Raw genomic sequence first — 20033 nt, forward strand, 5'->3', positions numbered from 1 at the left:
GAACTCAAGCATGCTTGGAAAGGGCAGGTGCATGAGTGTTCATGCAGGTGTGTGGACATGTGTAGGGTGATCTGAGGTCAATGTTGGTGTCTTTATCAATTATTCTCCACTTTATTCTTTGAAATGTGGTCTCTGTCTGACCTTGAAGCTCAAAAGCTAACTAGACTGGATGGCCAATAAGCTCCAGGGATCTCTTTGTATCTGCCTCCCTAGTATTGAGGTTATAGGAATGCATTGCCCAGAATATGAACTCCGGTACTCATAACAGTGAGGTAGATGGCAGAGACAGGAGAAATCTCCAGACACTTGCAGACTAGCTAGCCTGAAAACAAACCACCCCATCTCAATCGAGTTTATGAACTGAACTATCTCCCTAGCTCCTTAAGATTCCTTTCCTGGGTATTTCATTACACCAATGAGAAAAGTAACTGACAGAGTAACGCAAGGACAAATGAAGCTATTTAAGGAGATATATGGAGTTGGGCATGTGGCTCAGTGGAGTAACACCTTGAGATTCTGTCCCTAGCCCTGAAAAAAGAAAAACTAAGTCAACTGAAAGGATGGGTACTACATTCACATGATTTTCCACCCAAGGAAGTTATAGAACCTCAGAGAAGTGCCACTTTTAAAGGGACAGAGCAAACTTTTTCATCCTAAGAAGTAACAGTAAGCTAAAGCTTTAACACACATTCAATCATTATGGGATAATGCTGCTTGGATCTTCTCTTTGGTGTAACAAATAAGCAAAAATCTAGCACCTTAATGTTCTTCTCGCTTCAAGACATCCTTCGGCTTTCATGGGGTAGATCCCTGTGTTAGTAACTGCTCATTGATGTAAGCAAATGTTTTGACAAGAATCAGCCTAAGGGAAGGCAGGTTTGTTCTACTTTATGGTTTGACGGGATATAGTCCATCATGGCAGGGAAGGTTTGGTGGCAGGAGCTTCAGTCAGCTGCTCACATTGTATTTGCAGTCAGGAAGCAGGGAGTACTGACTGTCAGTGCTCAGCGGGCCATCTCCTTTTTATACCGCTTAAGAGCCCAGTCCAAGACATGGTGTCATCCTCATTTAGGGCGCATCTTCCCATTTTATTTAACTTAATCTAGACAATCCCTAACAAACATGTCTAGAGACCTGTCTCCTAGATGTCTCTGGATTCTATCAAGTTGACCATATCAAATGTCTCAATAACAACAAATCTATACTAAACTGAAAATACCTTAAATCCAAAATGCATCAAATACCCTAAACAAATACCCTAGCTCAGCCATACAGCCACTTTGGAGTACCAGATATGCATTCACTCTTGAGATTGTGTGACTGACCAAGTACTATAGGTTCCTGCCTAGCACACACACACACAGGAGAAAGAGTGAAAAAGAAGTCTAAATCAATCATTGTTACAATGGTTTGGGGGTTCAGGCATACTTAACTGGTTAATTGTTTCTCTGGCTCAGGGCCTCACAAGACTGAGTTCCAGCTGTCAGCCTGGCATGAGGTATTCTATGAGACCTCCTCTGAGACAGGCTCCAGTTCTCCTCCAAGCTCATCTGTTGCTGGAAGAATTCTTTTTCTTGCAGATGCAGAACTGACAGTGGCTGATTCCTTAGATCCAATAAGACAGATAAGGACTATTATTCTGTCACCAATAGACTCCCTGTTCATAGGCTCAGACCATGTTGGGTGCACACAGGAACATCTCCCCTCAGTAGCTTATTCTAGATATTAATTATATCTGCAAGATCCCTTCATCTTTGCCAGAAGACACAGAATAATCATGGCGTGATCTCCAGCAACTTCACTATCTTGTGTTCATTAGAAGCATGGGAAATCACTTTAAAATTCTGTGTGCTGAAAATGGAGCAAGAAAAATGTGGGTGCATTTGCAATAAGAGGGTAACAAGCAGCATTTCCTTAATTTTTTAGAGACAATGAGATTTTTAGGTGTCTTCAAATCTCTTCATCCATAGTAGAGTTGAAATGAACATGTGTACATTCTCTCTCTCTCTCTCTCTCTCTCTCTCTCTCTCTCTCTCTCTCTCTCTTTCTCTCTTTGAGTTATTTTTAGGTATGCATCCTATACTGCCTTTACCAGATTAAATGGGAAATGGTTACTATTCTACTTAAAGGTAGATTGCAAAGCTGACACTAATGGTAAACTTACTAGTCACTTCTAGTAACTTACAGAAAACTTGAGTTGCAAGGTGGGGTCAGCCACAGTGATATTAGCAGAATTGGGCTCAACATTCAAGATGCTAGTTCCTAGCATATTGTACTTTTGGAACAGGCAGAGTCTCCTCAAGTCTTTCTCCACCCCTGTCAAAGACTGAAGCAGAATGCTTGTTGGATCCAACAACTGTGGTTTTTAATCCAGATATTTTGACCCTATAGGCAAAGCCTTTCTGAATCTGGGAGACTATCCAAAAATCTGGAGAAAATTAGATCTTTATTCTAAAATTAAAGTTCCTGTAAAAGGAAAATAGCAGGAAAGAAACCAAATATTTTAAGCTGTGGACAAATCATAAAATATATGGCACAAATGTGGATTGAAATTAACACAAATTAAGCTACAGTATGTCACTCATGCATATTTATAACAGCTAATTAAAATGGACGATGTGGTCTGTGGATTATTTATATCTACTAATCCTTAAGTGTTAGGCACTTTAATGAATACAGGATGTTCTTAAAAATCACAACCAAATAAAAGTCATTATTCATGTTCACACATGGAGACAACGGGGACTGTGACTGCTATAACCTAATAACAAAAGCACTTGTAAGCTGTGATCAGTGGGGATGCATGAAAATATCTGGTGTGAAGCCAGGAAATCTTGCTTCTACTTCTCTCTGCCTTTGTAACATTGGCAAAAATCACTTGTCCCTCTTAGTACAGGCTCCACAGCAGACCATAGGAGACCAGTCAGTAACTTACTTCACAGCCCCATAATTACTTCAAGTAGTAATAGGGAAATGTTAGTTATCAACTAAATTTCTATGTGCTGGCCATGGGTTTGTTTAGTCTGCAGTGAAGCCCTGCTCTGTCTAATATGGTAGCCCCTAGGCATGTGATGCCACTGAATTTTGTAGTATTGCTAATCTTTAGGGAGATGTTTTAAGAGGATAAGATGTTTCAAAGGTGTAGCACAAAAAAATAATAGAAGGGGCTGAAGAGATGGCTCAGTTGTTAAGAGCACTGGCTGCTCTTCCAAAGGACCCAGGTTTAATTTCCAGCACCCACATGGAGGCTCACTACTGTCCATAACTCATCTCAGGGGACTGGATACACATGGTTCACCACCTGCACATTGTGCAAGCAAAAGACCCATCGACATGAAATGAACTAATTAAAAAATCAGGAAACATCTCAGTGGGTCATATAGCAAGTACAGCTGGAGATGGCAATCCCTTGCTGATATCATGCTGGATAAAATTCATTATAAAGATCTCATCTGTTTCTTTTTTGCTTTATGTAAATACGGCTATCAGGAAGTTTTAAGTGTCACACGTGGCATGCTCTATATTCCAGTTGGAAAGCAGGAATAGGTAACGCCTCTGTGTTCTCAGAGGAGAATTTTAATTCCTTGGTGTTCTTATCAGAGCAATCCAGCCCTGCTGCTTCTTGTCCCTTCCAGCTGTTAGTGCCCTTTGGACACACTAACCCTTCTGCCCCTCCCTCACCAAGCCAATGACCACCTTGGGTCCTTTGCTCTTATATAGCTCTGAGCTCCTGGAGTACTCTCCGTGTTGACATCACTTGACAGTTTCGTGTCTCAGCTGGCATGCTGCCACTTCTGTCAGGCTTTTGTGGACCCTGTGACACAAAGGAACAATATCCAGGGGCTTTCTCTTTCATGTTTCTTGCCCTAGACACCCTGAGAAATCCGCAATTTCTTTAACTAAATATCTAGTCACTGGCTGAGTATCATCTCCATCCATGGGATAGCAATCTGTGAGGACAAGCCTCCTCCCTGCTGTGTTCTCTATTGTGCGCACACCTCAGTACTGAACTCATACTAGTTCCCAATACAGTGTTTGCACAATTAGTTGATTCATTCATGAATGAATGTGAGAGTCATTCCAAACTCCCATGTAACATAAAGGGATGGATGGTGAGGGTATCAGCAGCATTGTTTCCAACCAAATACTCAGTCTTTCCATGACAATTACTCACTCCTCTGTGAAAATGACCAGGGTCAGGAGAAGGTATCATGGAACAGGCGAAAACACACAATCTAAAAGTTGAAATTGTGAATTTGAATTTCAGTGCTGGCAATTTCTAGTTCTGTGATCTTTGATAAAGAAAGCCCTTGAACTGTCATTTTCTAAGTAGCCAAGATCTAGTAAGATAAGAGCTTTACCAGGTAGAGAGACCCAGTGTTAGTTATTGAACCAACAATCTCCAAGCAGAATTAATTTTTTGTTTAGTATATGAAATATCTCCAGCACCTAGGCCAGGGCTTCGTTAAGGAAGGTTCCTGCGACACCCTTGTAATGGACATTCCCAGCACCTCAAAAAACATGAACCTTAAGAAAACCACACCTCACTACTGTTCCAACCCCCAGAAAAATATTTCCAGATTTCTATTTTCTTCCCCAAAGAAATAGAGAATTTGGTCCACAAATTACACAAAGACATGAAGCTACGTAAGCAAAAGAGTCAGAATTCAATTCTCTATGCTCATGTAAAAAACCAAGTGTGGAGGCATACATGCTTGTAATCCCAGCCCTGGGGGCAGGGCTGTGGATACAGAGGATCTCTGGAGCTCACTATTCACCAACCTAGCCCAATTGGCAAGATCCAGTTTCAATGAGAGACTCTATCTCAAAAACAAGAAAAGGTATGGCATACCAGAGTTTGATCATGACCTCCACATGCATATCATATATGTGCCCACAAACACCATACACAGAAAAGGGGGAGAAGAAGTAGGAGGATGGGGAGGAGAAGGAAGAAGAGGAAGAAGAGAGGGATATCTCAAAGCTGCAATGAAGCTGAGGTACAGTGGCCACATTCCCTCAAGCAACTGAGCAGATGTAATATAAGCTGTAATAGTTTGGCAGTCAGTCAGGTCCTTGGTTATAGTACCTCCTTTAGTGCATGGTTCTGGAGAAGGATTTGATGGATAGGAATTGGCCTCCTGAGCTGGGATGAGGACAGACTCCAGAGGACAACATGGTAAGTAGTTCTCTAGGAACAGTGGGTAGGATGCCCACGAAGATGCTATGACATCTACGTCCTTCAATGTACCTGGAGACAGGGGTAGAGGGAAGGAGAAGAGGAAATGATCTAGCTGAAACTACACAGTGTGAAGTTAATGCAAGTACCGTGATCCCCAGGACAATGATTCCTCAAGATGAGGCAAGCAGAGTGTCTGGAAGGGAGTGAGCAGTGACTTCACTGGGAAGGCCTCTGCCGGGTCGGAAAGGGATAAAGCTGGCCTTTGTTGTACTTCTGGCTTCTGTTCTCATTGCTCTGAGACATGAAAGCTTCTGGCATGATGTCTCTCTTTAGCACTGTTGTTCTAAGGATTTGCTACTGAAAGAGCTGCTCATGGGAAAGCTTTTAGCCAGGGCCAGGCTTTTGTTGACCACTGTGGGTGTCTGACATTTCAAATGCAGCCCACCTCAGAAGTTTGAACAAAATGGACAAAGTATATGCTCATGCCCACTCTGCTTGCCTCATCTGGTCTGATTAGTGCTAATGAAAAGTCAGAATCCTAGCTAGGAAGACTGTTTAGTTGATAACACAAGGGCCTGGGCTCAATCCCCAAAACCTATGTAAAACAAGGGGAGGTAGAAAGAAGAGCTCACTAGCCAGTCAGCCAAGCCTACTTAGCAAGTTCCAGGTCAGTGAGTGACCTTGTCAAAGGTGGCCAGCCCTTGACAACAAAGACAATGATGTCCTCTGGCCTCCTCATGAACACACACACACACACACACACACACACACACACACACACACACACACACACACACCCCAGAACTAGATCTTTATTCATCCATCCGTCCATCCATCCATGCATCCATCCAACTATCCAGCTAATGTGCCCTGAACTTCCCTTACATGCTTGATAGTTGTAGTTAGAGGTAGGAGCAAACAAAACTAGTTATAGCAGAAACCTGTAAGAAAGAAATAGGTTCTCCATAATCTTAGGAGGAACAAAGGCAAAAATCACCAATGGATAGTCTTCTCCAGGAATGTGAGGGGAGACTCACAGCTTGAGTCAGAAGGGGCTGAGTCTCCTGAAGAAGATGAAGAATTAAATCTCAGCAACAGAAAGCATCTGATAAAGAAGTTTCAGGATGTGACCAACAGTCCCAATCCCCAATGAGTCAACACTAAAGCATATACTTTAAAGTCAGTATTGGGCCTCCTACAACCAATCTTTTTCTCTTAGCACACCAGAGCTCTGGTTTCTGGTGGGAGATCTTGCCAATGTGGGTTGTAGAAAGACCACCCCACCTCGTGACAGATGAAGCAGGACTGTCTTGAATAAAAAGGTGCTTATGCTGTATTCTCTTAGAGGCAGGGGAATCCAAGTCAGAGGGGTTTCCTCAGAGAGCAAGGTGGTCTCCGGAGCAAACATCCTGGCATAGCTAAGCAAGCCTGACCAAATTACGGAGATCATTGCCAGATGTTAGTTACATGGACATATCATTTGAAGGATGAGAAAAATCAGAGAGACTCTTGCTCACCCAGACCTGCAAGACTCAATTTGTATAAAAATTGCTAATTTTCATAGTGTATCTTTTACAGTCTCGAGCCCCTTCCCCTGGGGCTGGCTCTTTAGTCACCTCCAAGTTAAATCAGGTCTTGTTGAGGATCGCAGCTTTGATCTCTCCTCATTTTCCTTGTTGGAGTCACAATAATATTACATGATCCCTGAGTAACGGTGTTTGCTGCCAAGTCTGACAATTTGAGTTCGATACTGGGATCTCACATGACAGAAAGAGAGAACTGATTTCCACAACTCATTCTCCAGCCTCCACTCAAGTGCTGTCACACACACACACACACACACACACACACACACACACACACACACACACTTAAAAACATAAAGATTTTATTCACTTCCTCTGAGAAGGGAAGAACAAGTTATAAAAAGTTATATTAAACTTTTTGTTATTATAGTTTTTTAAGAAATTTTAATTTACTAGAGTCTGTCTCCCAAGTTAGGGTAGGTCCAGGCTTCCGCAGACCACCTGCCTCGCACACCCTTGGGGCAAGGGGGAAGAGGGTGGGCAGAGAGCACTGCTCAGCATTTATTTTTGGAGCCAGCTCTCTAAAAATACCTTGGCTCTCCTATTTGCTCTCTCTCTTTTGACCTGAATGGATCTGCCTGGGTCTTGTCCGCCCCTCCCTCTGCTCCTTGCCCTTTAAAGGCGAAGGGTGTGGGGAGGGATTCCTGCCGCCTAGGGGACAGATGTGAGCCCTAGGTGGCAGCCGGCTGCACTGACGTCAGGGTAGAGCTTAGCCGCCTTCTCAGCCTCCCAGCACAGGCCATCCTGAGGGAGGGTAGCAGCCTTTTGCTCTGATTGGCTGGCCCCGAATGAGTGCCCACGCGCATTGGCTGGCGACGTTTTAGAGGGAGTCCCGCTCTCCAATTAAAGCGGACGGCGGCTCTGTGCTGAGCCCAGAGCTGCTGGCAGAGCGCGCAAACCTGAACTTGGCCCATCATCCGCACTGTGCCTTCTGCACACCCTCGCACCCCTGCCTGAGAAGCCAGGAGCTGCTTCTGCATCCCCAGGATGGCGAAGGTGGCCAAGGATCTCAACCCCAGAGTCCAGAAGGTGAGCGGAAATCTCTCTGTATTGATGTATACTCCAGTTCCTCTTAACTTCCAAAAGCACCTAGAGTACCTAGAGACTCCCTAAGGGATGCATCAAACCCACAGGATGCAAAGAAAACAGAACTAGGTGGTAATATTTACTTGAGTTGATAGGCGCATCCCTCAAATCCACTCTTTAAGTCATTGTTAAGAAAAGTATTTACACTGAGTCTTAGGGCTTTATTGATGCCGTTAAAGGTGAATTAAACTGAATTAAAGGTGAATTTAGGAGGAAGGGATAGGCACTTGTTTGTGATCAGGAAATTCCCTGGATTTCCCCTCCCCTTCCCCTCCCCTTCTCTGCCTCCCTCATTCGACTTCAGTGAAGGTTGAGAGTCTGTGATACAAACCCTCCCCTTTGCTACCCGCCCAGAGCTGTGTGGTTTCCTCAGCACACAGAACAGTTTCTTTTGGTACTGTTGGCAGTGGTAGCCATTCTAGCACAGGGAAACTAATTTCTGTCCCCAGGGTCTGCACGTTTCCCTTTCAAGAAGGACTGGCCAGGAGCCCAGAAGGTCACGGGTAAATTGCTGCAGGAGGGGCCAGCAGCTGTGCCTACAGCTCCAAACTGGTTGTCTGCTTACCTGAGGCACTCTGAAGGCTGTGGGCTGGACTATGAGACATGGGGGACAGGAAGGCTGCAGTGACAAACCTATGCTTCCCACATGGAAAAATAGGAGGTACAGGGTCACAGAAAGGTATCCCCAGGGGGCAGAGGTGTTCAAACCCTGGCCCTGGGTCTGGCACATTTTAGCTGTATAATAGTGACAAAGTGTCATTTTTTCCTATTTATACTACAGGGAGGAGAGACACACCAACAGTGTTAATAGCAATGTTGATAGTGTAGCTTAATCTCCAAAGCAGTAATTATTGAGCACTGCTTTCAGAGTATTTCATCTTGCAGGACAAAGTTGTCCTTTGCTGACATTTTTGTAGGAAGTACAGAGGCAAAAGAAAGAAAGAGGACATGAGTAGAGGACAGGAAGAAGAGAGGGAGAGAGGAATCCCCAGACCTCCTGCCCTCCCACTCCTGAGCTTAGAGACTGCTTCCACACATGGCATTAAATCAGACTCAACCCAAGCATCTCCCTGATGCATTCACCGGACTATTTGCAGAATCAAGTGTCATCTCTCCTCCTGAATTCACAGAGCACTGAGACCTGAGTGAGGGAGATGCCTGCTGATTTCTAGCTGTATCCAGGCTCCCCTATTACTGCGCTGTGTTATATTTTCTCAAGGTTTGAGGATAGACCTCACTCTTTCTCACCTCTGTTCCAATCCAGCATCTACATTGCCTACAGTGAGACTCAAAAAAAAATAACAACTGAAGTGCAGAATATCCCACAGTGGTTGCTTAGGGTACGTGTGGGATCATCTTTCTACTTGTAGCACTGTAGTATGGTATGTTTGGATTGCTGCCCCAAATTTGGTCAAAGTACCAGAACTCAGGGAGTGGTGACAGAATTTTGTTGTCCTCACAGAGGTCGAATGATTTGGGAGTGGGTTGCTATCGGCTGGTTGACATTGTAGAATGTGAGATAAAGTCTATAAAGACACCCCCCTCCCTTCATCAAAAGCCCAGGCTATGATTGAAGAAAGCCTTGCTTTTATTGTCCTTTGCATAGGAGAGTGTGATTCTCTGGATTAGAGATGGAACATGTTCCTCTTCGTGTCACTGTCTAGTGCCAACTTCCTTGGCCTGCAAAGGTTTTATTTTCCATTTAGATCCAATTACAGGCTTAGAGAAAGAATGAAGTGGGCAGAGATGAAAGGGCTGGTATTTTTTACCTCTTGGAATTTCAACCATTGGGGAAGATCACCAGGGGTTGGATTGGCCAATGTCTTCAACCTCAAGAGTAGAGGGAAGGGAACCTGGGGTAAGAGGCCTTGCTGAGCAAGGCAGCAGTGACTAAATACTGTGTGCTATCAACAGCATGCTGAAAAGAGTTTATTGCATATTTACTTTAAACGCTGCAATGTGGGGGTATAACACTTGGCTTTGGGAAGCATAATCACACTTAGACATTGTGAACCAATTTCAGACTCAGAGTTGAAAAGGACTTATTTACAAAACGTGGAAGGGCTTAACATGGATTGCAGTGTCCCCATTGCCCTGTCCCCCAAGGATTGGGAGGGGTGGGAATCCCCAGCAGCTGGGAAGTCATAAAAAAGGTTTTCAAGACAAAATATAAAATCCCAAACTGGAGCAGCCTTGGAGATCATGAGACTGAGCCCAGACAGGCTGTCGGCCTCTCTAGCTGTGAGATGCAGAAGCTGGGGAGCAGTCCTAAGCCACTGGCTCTTGAGTCATCATTTGCTTTTCTCTTGGGAAAGAAGATATTCCCCCAGGACAGACAGGTCCTTGGGCATGCTGAAACTGCCAACATTCCTTGGCAAAAAGAAGAGCCTAGAAGTCCAAATGTCTGTCTCTAGGTGGAACCAATCACTAGGATAAATTTGTTCTCCTGGTACTTATTAAGAATGCTGCTTACTGCCACAGGCTTTGGTATCAGATGTGAGTTCAAATCTCACCTCCACCACCTACTAGCTGTGCACTAGAGCAAGGTAATTAATTTTTGCGTTAGTGTCCTAGAGGTAATAACGGCATTGACTTCTCATAGTGACTATGATAATTAGTGAGGTGATGTATATTAAAGGCTCAGCATCCAAGCACCCAGTGGAAATCACCCATTAGTGGAACTTGGAAGATACTTAATTTGGTAAAGTGTTTGCCACATAATCATAAGGACCTGAGTTTAACCTTTAGTGTCCATATACAGAGTCATGGCATATATGTGTAATCTCAGAACTGGAAAGGTAGAGACAGACAGATCCCTGGGACTTTCTGGTCACCCAGTCTAGCCTACATGACAAGTTCCGGATTCCAGTGAGACACCCACGGAGCAATATGAGATGGGATGTCCAAGTTTATGTCCAGGTTCAAGTAGGCATCTCTCTCCACATGTCTCCATATTACATGCTTCCTGGCTATCCTGCACTCCCTGTTAGTCCTCAGCTATGTCCAAAGCCCTTCCTGTTTTTGCCTCTAATTCCTGCTGTATGCAAAATTTCTGGCACATGGCTTGGGCAGGCCAGTCCAACATAAACAGGACTCCTCAAGAGTCGTCATTGGCTCCCTCAGTCTTAAAAACATACTAAGCTGTTGCTTGAAGGTCTTAACAGCCAACACATTGGAGGCATGCCCATAGGTGTATAAAGAAAGCAACTTGTCCCCCAAAAGAGCTGAAAGGGAGAGATTACCCAAGGTGGTTGTTTTATTTATTTATTTGTGTGTGTGTGTGTGTGTGTGTGTGTGTGTGTGTGTGCGTGTGTGTATACGGGCACCACAGCACACACGTAGAAGTTAGAGGATGACCCTTAGGAGCCAGTTCTCCCCTTCCACTGTGAGTTCAAAGGATCAAACTCAGGTGGTGAGGCTGGTGGGGTAGGTAAATGCTTTCACCAGCTGAGTCATTTTGCCAGCCCTCTCTACGTCGTTTTTTAGAGTAGCATTACTCTGCAGATGGCAGACACTCATTCTGACAAGCAGGCACGTCTGAAGAGTCAGTGGGGGGGGGGGGGTCACAGGTAACCTGCAGCATGTATCAGCTGCCTGCAGGGGTGGGCGTGGGATCTTCTAGTCATGTGCACCGCAGGGTTCTGAGGCAGGGCAAGAACAAACTGAACTCAGCAGAGAAGAAAGCCAGACCACCCAGCTCCTACATGTCTCTTTCATGCCTGTGCTCTGGGCCCTTTCAGGAGGAGATGACAGTGAGCCAACTGGGTTCCAGAAGAGGCACAGGACTGGATCAGGGTGGGAGAATAACTTTATCTTTCCTACTCACATATTCAAAATAGCCTATGTATAATAAAGCAGAGATTTGCCATGATTCACAGCCGGCCTGGAATTCTCTTATCTCAACACCACTTACCCAACACCATTTCAACATCCATTTTTCTAGCAGGTGGTTGAATCATTGCAGTTAATATAGGCATGAGATGGGCTTGGGATGAACCTCAGAGGTAAATCATGTGGCTAGCTTGAGGCCCTGGATACCATCCCAATCACTACAAAATCAATGAACTAATTAACAAATAATCAGTATTGCTATTCCAGGCATTTACTCACTGGAGGACTATATACAGATCATTTTCCTAAGAAATGGCAGAAGTTGGATAAAATCCAATTTCCTTCTACCTTCATTCTGGTACCTTTTATGCCAGATGATCTCCTAAACAACAAGTGATTGTGGCAAAATAGGCCTACCTAACACTCTATTCTCAGGAAAGCAGGATCAACCAGTGGCCTTCTAGAACATCCTAGAGGAACAGACAACTGTTGCTCTTCACTGCTTTCCTTTGAAACTATTCCTCTTCTTCCATTTTATTACAGGAAGAGGATCTGATCAGCAGCTGCCACAGCCTTGACAGGTGTAGGGCCAAAAGCCACTTCTACGAGATTCCTTCAAGATCAGGGGTCTTCCTTGACTGAACTTGGGACATTTTTGGTGTCCTGAACATTCTTGCTGTCATATATGTCAAGAGTGTAAATTTCTTGGAGCTTTAGAAAACACCATCTGTGGGATTTCTCTAGGAGTTAACGGTAAAGTAGAGGCCTGTGAACACTTAGATTCTTAGTAATAGTTGACACATACTTGGTATCTAAGTTTAGATACTTGAGGCAGACATTTGTTATTTTTTATTACATTTACTTATTATTTGGTGTGTGTGTGTGTGTGTGTGTGTGTGTGTGTGTGTGTGTGTGTTTTATGCTATGGTGCACATATCAGAGGACAACTTTCAAGAGTTGTTTCTCTTTTTCTACTGTGTAGATTCTGGGTACCAGACTCTGGCTTAATGGCAAGTGCCTTTACCTTCTGAGCCACTTTATCAACTTTTACAAAACCAAAAATGATAAGGTAATCACAAAGTACAAAATTCTCACGTCAACTCTGTAGCTGGAGACTGCTCTTAGAAATGATTCTGTTCACTTCCCCCCCCCCCCCAAAAGGCTGTGTTTGTTCTTACTGTTATCAACTGTTTGGATTCCTTCCTCCCAGAAGACTTGTCTGTTCTCTGTTAAGACAGACAACTTTGGAGAAAAGTAAATGAGAAAAAGGGTAGACTCCCCTCTAGGATGCTCAGGATGCCTGAAATGTGCTCTGACACCATTGCAATCAGAACCACCAAGTGAATACATTAGTGTCCTTTCCACATATGAGTAAATTTAGACTAAAAGTTTAAATGGCTTGCCCAACATGAACAGGCTAAGAACTCAAAACCAGATCTCCCAGATCACAAAGCCTAAGCTCATCTATCCAAAGAAAGAGGGTGACTATTACTATAAGTTTCATACATAGGTTAAGTTCTTCAAACTCACAAAACTTAGTCTGGAGGACAACTTCCCAGAATTTGTCCAATGTCACAGAGCATCTGTTCTACTGTGATATATGTGAGCACCACCAGGAGTATATTGTCATCCTCATCAATTCAAAGTCATTTCCAGGGATGCAACATAAACTTTCTATATTTTTCCTGATTTTCTAGAAGGCTGATGATATCCTACCATGAAGAATCTTGTACAGGAACCATTCAAAGAATCACATTATTACCCTTTTATCCTGATTCTTAAAATAAATCCTGGAGATACTAGACTCAAAGATCCCAGGCTGTATTAATATGAGGATAAGCTTCCCTGGGGAATGTACATCTCAACATGCTTGGTAAGCTTGACTCATGCTTTGCCTAGTAATATGTGAATCGGGACAAGAAAACCACAGACCAGGCTCCCACAAAGACATGCTTTAAAAGGAAGTAACCTTGCTAAAGGGGAAAAAATTAGAAGTTCTATTTAGCCACTCTCTATTTTAAAGGACAAAGATTATGGATGTCCAGTCCCAGGCAGCTTTTGCAAATTTTGGTAGTTTGTTCATGGATTGACTTTTTTCTCCATTATTTTAAAACGTTTGATCCTGTGTAGCAACTATCAATCAAGACAAATGCAAATGAATCATCATGCCAAGGGGCTGAACAGACAGACTTGAATGGTAGTCACTCCTGTAATCCTAGAACTGTCCTAGGCACAGACAAGAGGATCTCTGGGAATTACTGACCAGCCAGTCTAGACTACTTGGTAAGCCCTTGGGCCACAATGAGAGTTCTTGTCTCATAAAATATGATGGAGAGTGATTAAAGAAAACACTTGTTATTTACCTCTTGCCTCTCTATAAATGTGTACCTATATAGAGAGTGCATATATATGCACACACACATGGGGTGAGGGGGAGATCCACATATTGCAACCATAGTGATCTAGAGATAAAACCTAATTCTGTTATTTACCAGGTCCACAATTTTTGCCAAGTTACTTATCCTTGCTGAACCTCTAATCCCTCATTTTAGAACATAGGCTAATAGTAGTTCTACACTTGAAAGATGCTTTAATGAGGTAAGTAAGCAATAAACATGCTCCCCTTGCTGTTATTGGCATTACCTCTCATCAGCACAAAGCAAAAATCTCCTAGGTCATTAATAACTGGAATGTTGGAAGAGCAAGTTCAGTTTGCCTACATCACATGTGGCGGCTTCTAAGATATCAGATTCCAGGACCTTCTCTTTGTAGCTAAACTTGATCCAGCCATAAATATGTTCAGGTCACACCATATGAAAAAGCATGGGAATAGCAGCAGCTCATCTTAATCTCTCATTGCCAACCTTTCAACAGCAGCCTTCACCTTGCCCAACCTTGCCCTTGTGATCTTGCACAGGCACTCACCCTTACATATCTGTCTATTAAATAGAGTGAGATCCTCTTATGTCTTCCTGTGCAAATATTTATTTAATATTTACTAGGTTCTATCCACTATCTTGTCACACTATACAATGAATACAAAAGCTGTGAGATTCCTACAATGCTGACTTGAATCTGGTGGAGTTCGTTTTTCATATGGTAAAAGAAAGGCCCAACAATGTCAATGTCCTAGATTTTATGTACTCTTGCCTTACACACACACACACACACACACACACACACACACACACACACACCCTAATCCTCTTTTTCTTCCCATCTTCACATCTCCCCGTACTGCATCCCTTCAGAGAAACACCAGATATGCTGCCTCACTCTAACAGTAGCAATTCTTTCACCACTTTTTATGTCCTAGGCAGGTCTCTTAGGAAAGTAACCATTAGAAACAGAGTTAAAAAGGAGCTCCTGGGTCCCATCAGTTCCTGGCTTTAGCATTCATACTGATAGAGAGGTAGACCAGTTGTCTGTCTAAGCACATGTCCTCAAAGATTGCTTTGAGGGTTGTTGTTGATGATGATGATTTCGGGGACACAAAAGGATAAAAGAACAGGAAAGGAGCTACTGGCTAAGCAATGCTAATATTATTTCTTTCTGTGCAAGTATTTGTATTTATATGTTATAGGGCTGAGTGCCCTTTAAGAAACTTGTCCTTAGGAAGACATCTATCTGGGCCACATGACTAAGTGGCATTTCTAGCTACTGATTCATGAGGCTAACCATCAAGTTGACTAGTCCAAGTAATATGGCTACAGGAGGTAGAAGGTAAGAAGATCCCAGTTTTGTCCCCATCCTGGAAGACAGCCACATACCTACCAAGGCATGCCTATGTTCTCCACCTCAGATGGCTATAGGACCATCTAGAGTCCTACTTAAGAGTACATGGCTCTCATGAGAGGGACAGTAGGTAGGGAATTATATAAGGTAAATTCTTTTGGAATCTTGCTGGCAGATAAAGGCAGGGGTGCTTTGCTTTTCCTTTTCTTATTGAAATGGGGCCTTATTGTGTAGCTGAGGCTAGTCTTAACTCATATTTGCTTACTTCAGCCTTCCAAGTTCCAGGTTTTCAGGTGTGTGCCACTATCCTGGATCTAATCATTTTACTTTTATTTTTTTAGTACTAAGGATCATATTCAGGACCCTGAGATTTCTAGACAAGCTTTCTACCACTTAACTATATTCCTCAATCATTACAGAGGTGTGTTTTTAATAAGAGATTTGTGACTACCACTGGAGGTACCAAGCAACTTAATGAGCAAAACAATTGCATCTTTATATATCTACTATCTCATTGAAAGATAGAACTTCCTTCTATTAGGAATGAAAGCAAAGGCCCTGTAAGTTTATGAGCCCTGGGCCTTATATACCAATGAATATCAGTAATTATTTAGCTAGGTGGAATTTGAACATACAATTTATATTTATCCTTACTTTGAAAAGAAAGTGATGATAGTCACCAATATTTACTAATAATATTTTAAATGGCTCAAAGATTAATAAATCATAGCTCTGAATTTATGTGCTTATGTAATTTCAATACTTGATTTCTTTGGGATTTTAATTTATGCATTTAAAACAGTATTCTGAGAAGAGATACTTTCCAATTAGACAGACAGGAGGTCCCTTCCCATCACAAGTAAAGCATTAACAGTATTAAATACATACACACAGAGATAAACATATGTAAAAGCATATATTAATATATGTATGGAGATAGAGAGCTGAGACTGCTGGACTAGACAAACAAGATTGATCCCTGTTACTCATTTTCTATTGCCTAGAGTAAGCCATTTTTGAAAGGAGCCTCAGTTTCTTCATCAGTAAATAGACCTGAAACCCATTTCATTACAATAATCTTTTGATAGCACTTGACATATAACAGTAGTGTTAAATGTAGCCATCATCATTATTAGAAGACACTACAAGAGTGAAGTCTTAAACAAAATATTTTGCCAGTGAAAGTCTCTTACCCACATTTTATTTGCTCAAGTATAAAACTTTACTCTTTTTTTAAGCTAAGCATGATTGTACACTCCTACAATCCTAGCATTCAGGAAGCTGATGAGAATTGTCACAAATTGAAGGCCAGGCTAGGCTCTATAACAAGTACTAGTTTAGCTGGGGCTACATATTCAGACCTTGTCAGGAAGGAAGGAAGGGAGGAAGGAAGGAAGGAAGGAAGGAAGATGAAGGAGTGAGCATTTAGTTTGCTCACATGTGTATTACATAGTCATTATTTGATGGGCTGGGAAGTAGAGAAATGAAAGAAAAGGACTCACAAACTTGGTGGTTTCTAAAGAGGAACCATCTGAGAATCCCAGCAGTGTCTTAACTGGAGGTACACAAGCGAGGCTGAGGAAGATGAGAAGTAGTTATCTCCCTCAGGGAAGTCAGGGAAGCCTCCCCAAGAAGGCAATTTGGACTGCGTGTTGAAAGATGAGGATGGACACACTTTGTACCTTCTAGATCTGACACTAATATTCCCCATCACACTTGCTGTCTAACTTAGGGATATCAGATATCTCCAACTGTAGAGAAATGCATTCCAGTGCAGTCCTCCATTGCAGCTGTGAGTCTTTTATTTTCCTGTCTGAAAACATGTTGCTTTTTCTCAATGAAGATCCTCTGGGTTGGTAACAATAGCAATGGAAAAAATGTCTTGATGTACCCTACAGATGACAATCAGTCTTCTAAAAGGCAGATCCTTGGTCATGAAGACCCAGAATCTTACATCACAGTGATTTCTTTCACATAGTTCCTTCTTCAGACTTCTAGCTGGGTCTGAAAATTTGGATTCTTTCTTAAAGCATTTCAGAGCAGATGATATAACACAATGAAATGTACAAGGGCTGAATAGCAAAAAAAAAAGTCACTAGGTTGACTGTTCTTGGTTTTTGCTAGCTACGTGTGGTGTATGTGAGTATATGACCTAAGGAAAACTTTCAGGTGATTTGCTGCCAAGTTTTTTTGGGGGGAGGTGAATGAAAAAGCAGTCATCATAGTTATATTTCCAGGGCTTGAAGAAAGGGTAAGATTTAATGGGGAAACTCACGTCTGTCCTCCTACACAGCCGACAGGCCCCAACAGCTCAGAAGGAAAACAGCCCCACAATAAGACTTGTAGCTAATTAGTCTTGTCATTCACCACCTCCACCTTTCCTGGGGCTTGTGCTCTGCATTTAACAAATTAAAATTAATTTTTAAAGGGTGGGAAATACCTCAGAGAGTCTCCATTTTCTTGCTGAATGGGCGAGGCCACAGACCCAGCACGGCCACGTGACTTGTTCAAGGTCCCAAGGCTAGTTTGTAGAAGCGCTGATGATAGGTCAGGAATGTAGCTCAGTGGGAGAATATTTGTCAAGCATGGACAAGTCCCTAAGTTCCATCCCATGGAGACAAGGAGGAGGAAGAAGAAAAAGAGAAATGAAGGCACCATAGTATCTGGGCATGTGGCTCAGTTTGTGAAGTGCTTGCCTAGAATGCAGGAAGCCCTGGGCTCCATTCCTAGCACTGCATTAACCAGGTATGATGGCTCAGCTGGTAGAGACAGAAGAATTAGAAGTTCAACTAAATAAGTTTGAGGTTCACCTCAGCTACATGAGACCCTGCCTCAAACCAAACCAAATCAAACACTGTTTTGCCTAGCTCCCATAGCCAGAATCATCAATGCAGGATGAAGTAGGCAGCAATGAGAATATCTCTGCCTCCTGAAAATACCCAGGTTGTTTGTTTGTTCTTTCAGCTTCTCTAATCCTTAGAGAGCTCTTCCTTCTCTTGAACTAAAACTTCGGTCTCCACAGCTTCTCTCCAGCAGCTTTTTTTGCTTCCAGGGTCAGCTCAAAGCTGAATGGCCAGTTGTTTCCTGAAATTCTATTTCCATTTCCTCTGCCAAGTCTTTCACACTGGTCAGGCTGAAAGCTCAGGCTCTCGTTTCCAGGGTCACTTTCCAGCTCCAGAAGACCTAGCATAAGCCTTCAGTTGAGGGAGATGGGCCACAGACTTCCTTTAAGTTTGGTCTGGAGACAGCTTGTATGAGTTATATCATTTCTCTGTCTGGGAAGGATAGTCTCCTCATCCATCCTCATGCACTTCTGTGCCACAAACAATCCTGTTCTTGGGAAAGGACTTTTAAAATGGAAAAGCCAGACAGGCAATAATAAGTATTAATGAATTACTAAGTGGAACCCTCCCACGCTCCTGGATAATGCTTAAGAAAACTTTTATCACTGTTGTTCCCAGTTTAGCAAAAAAGTAGGGAAGTTGTGTACATAAAACTTGAGAAGAATAAGGAAGAAAAGAATAATTACTATAAACAAAGTAATAGCACGGAGTTTTTCAGGTGTGTGTGTGTGTGTGTGTGTGTGTGTGTGTGTGTGTGTGTGAATATACATGTGCATATACATGTCGGTCAGTAAGCCATAGGGATCTCTATTTTCCCAGGGATGAGAAAATGGAGCATCAAGGCCAGCTTTTACATGTGTGCTGGGAATCAAACCTTCATGCTTTCACAGTAAATACCATCCCAAGTAAGCCATTGCTCAAGCCCCTGGTTATTATATTTATTAATTACAGAGTGTTCATAGTTTATTGTCATGTGGAATGCTAGAATACTGACACCATGCTCAAAAGTGTACCTCTGTGACTTCTCATCTGGAGGGAATATGAAACAAATAAATGAGAGAGCTGTCCACCAAAATTACCTTGCTTTCACTAAAAGACATCACCAAAAGGTAAAAGGTAATGCCCAAAGAGAAAAAAGTCCACGTGTTATACACATGGATGTGTTTGACAAAGAGTTGTACCCAGAATATATACATAACTTCCACAAACTGATTCTAAATGTTCAACTTAAAATATCATTTTATTTAAATGATAAACATGTGTGTAGATGCCTGCATCAGTATTGTGCCATGTGCATGCCGGTGCTTGTAGAGGCCATAAGAGGGCATCATATCCCCCAAGTCTCAAGTTCCAGGCAGTTGAGAGTTGCCATGTGGGTGCTGAGAAATGAACCTGGTCAACTGCAAGAAGAGCAAGTACTCTTCTTAATCACTAACCCATCTTTCCAGCCTGGATGAGGTACATCAAGAAGAGGTCTAAATAGCTTGTGTGTGCAGACAACAGGGCCTGACATCTTTCTTTCTCCTAGAAATATAGATTAAAAGCATAATGAAATTAAGTTGGATATTCCGTGGAAGACTGAAATTAAGTCAGACATTACCAAGTCTGGGAAACAAGTGGAGCAATTAGAAGTCACATGATGTTGCCAGGGAAAATAGAAAAGAAAATGATACTACAGCAAGAAGCTGCTGGTAGCTTCTCATGGGGTTTAACATTAGTCTGCCCTTTTAAGTGTATGTCCAAGAGAAAGGACCATGGGTTTCCACCATA

The 20033-nt window shown here is 42.6% G+C and overlaps 1 protein-coding gene across 1 annotated transcript in view; it reads left to right on the plus strand.

Moving 5' to 3' along the window:
• The first annotated feature begins 7626 nt into the window (after positions 1 to 7626).
• Positions 7627 to 20033, plus strand: part of Lmcd1 (LIM and cysteine rich domains 1) — a 57698-nt gene continuing 45291 nt past the window's right edge. The window contains exon 1 of the mRNA XM_005066167.4: positions 7627 to 7797. Coding sequence (XP_005066224.1) covers positions 7756 to 7797 — 42 coding nt within the window. The 5' untranslated portion in view covers positions 7627 to 7755. The remainder of the gene's footprint in view (positions 7798 to 20033) is intronic.

Source organism: Mesocricetus auratus, unplaced genomic scaffold (assembly GCF_017639785.1).
Source record: "Mesocricetus auratus isolate SY011 unplaced genomic scaffold, BCM_Maur_2.0 Super-Scaffold_100676, whole genome shotgun sequence".
NCBI lineage: Eukaryota > Metazoa > Chordata > Mammalia > Rodentia > Cricetidae > Mesocricetus > Mesocricetus auratus.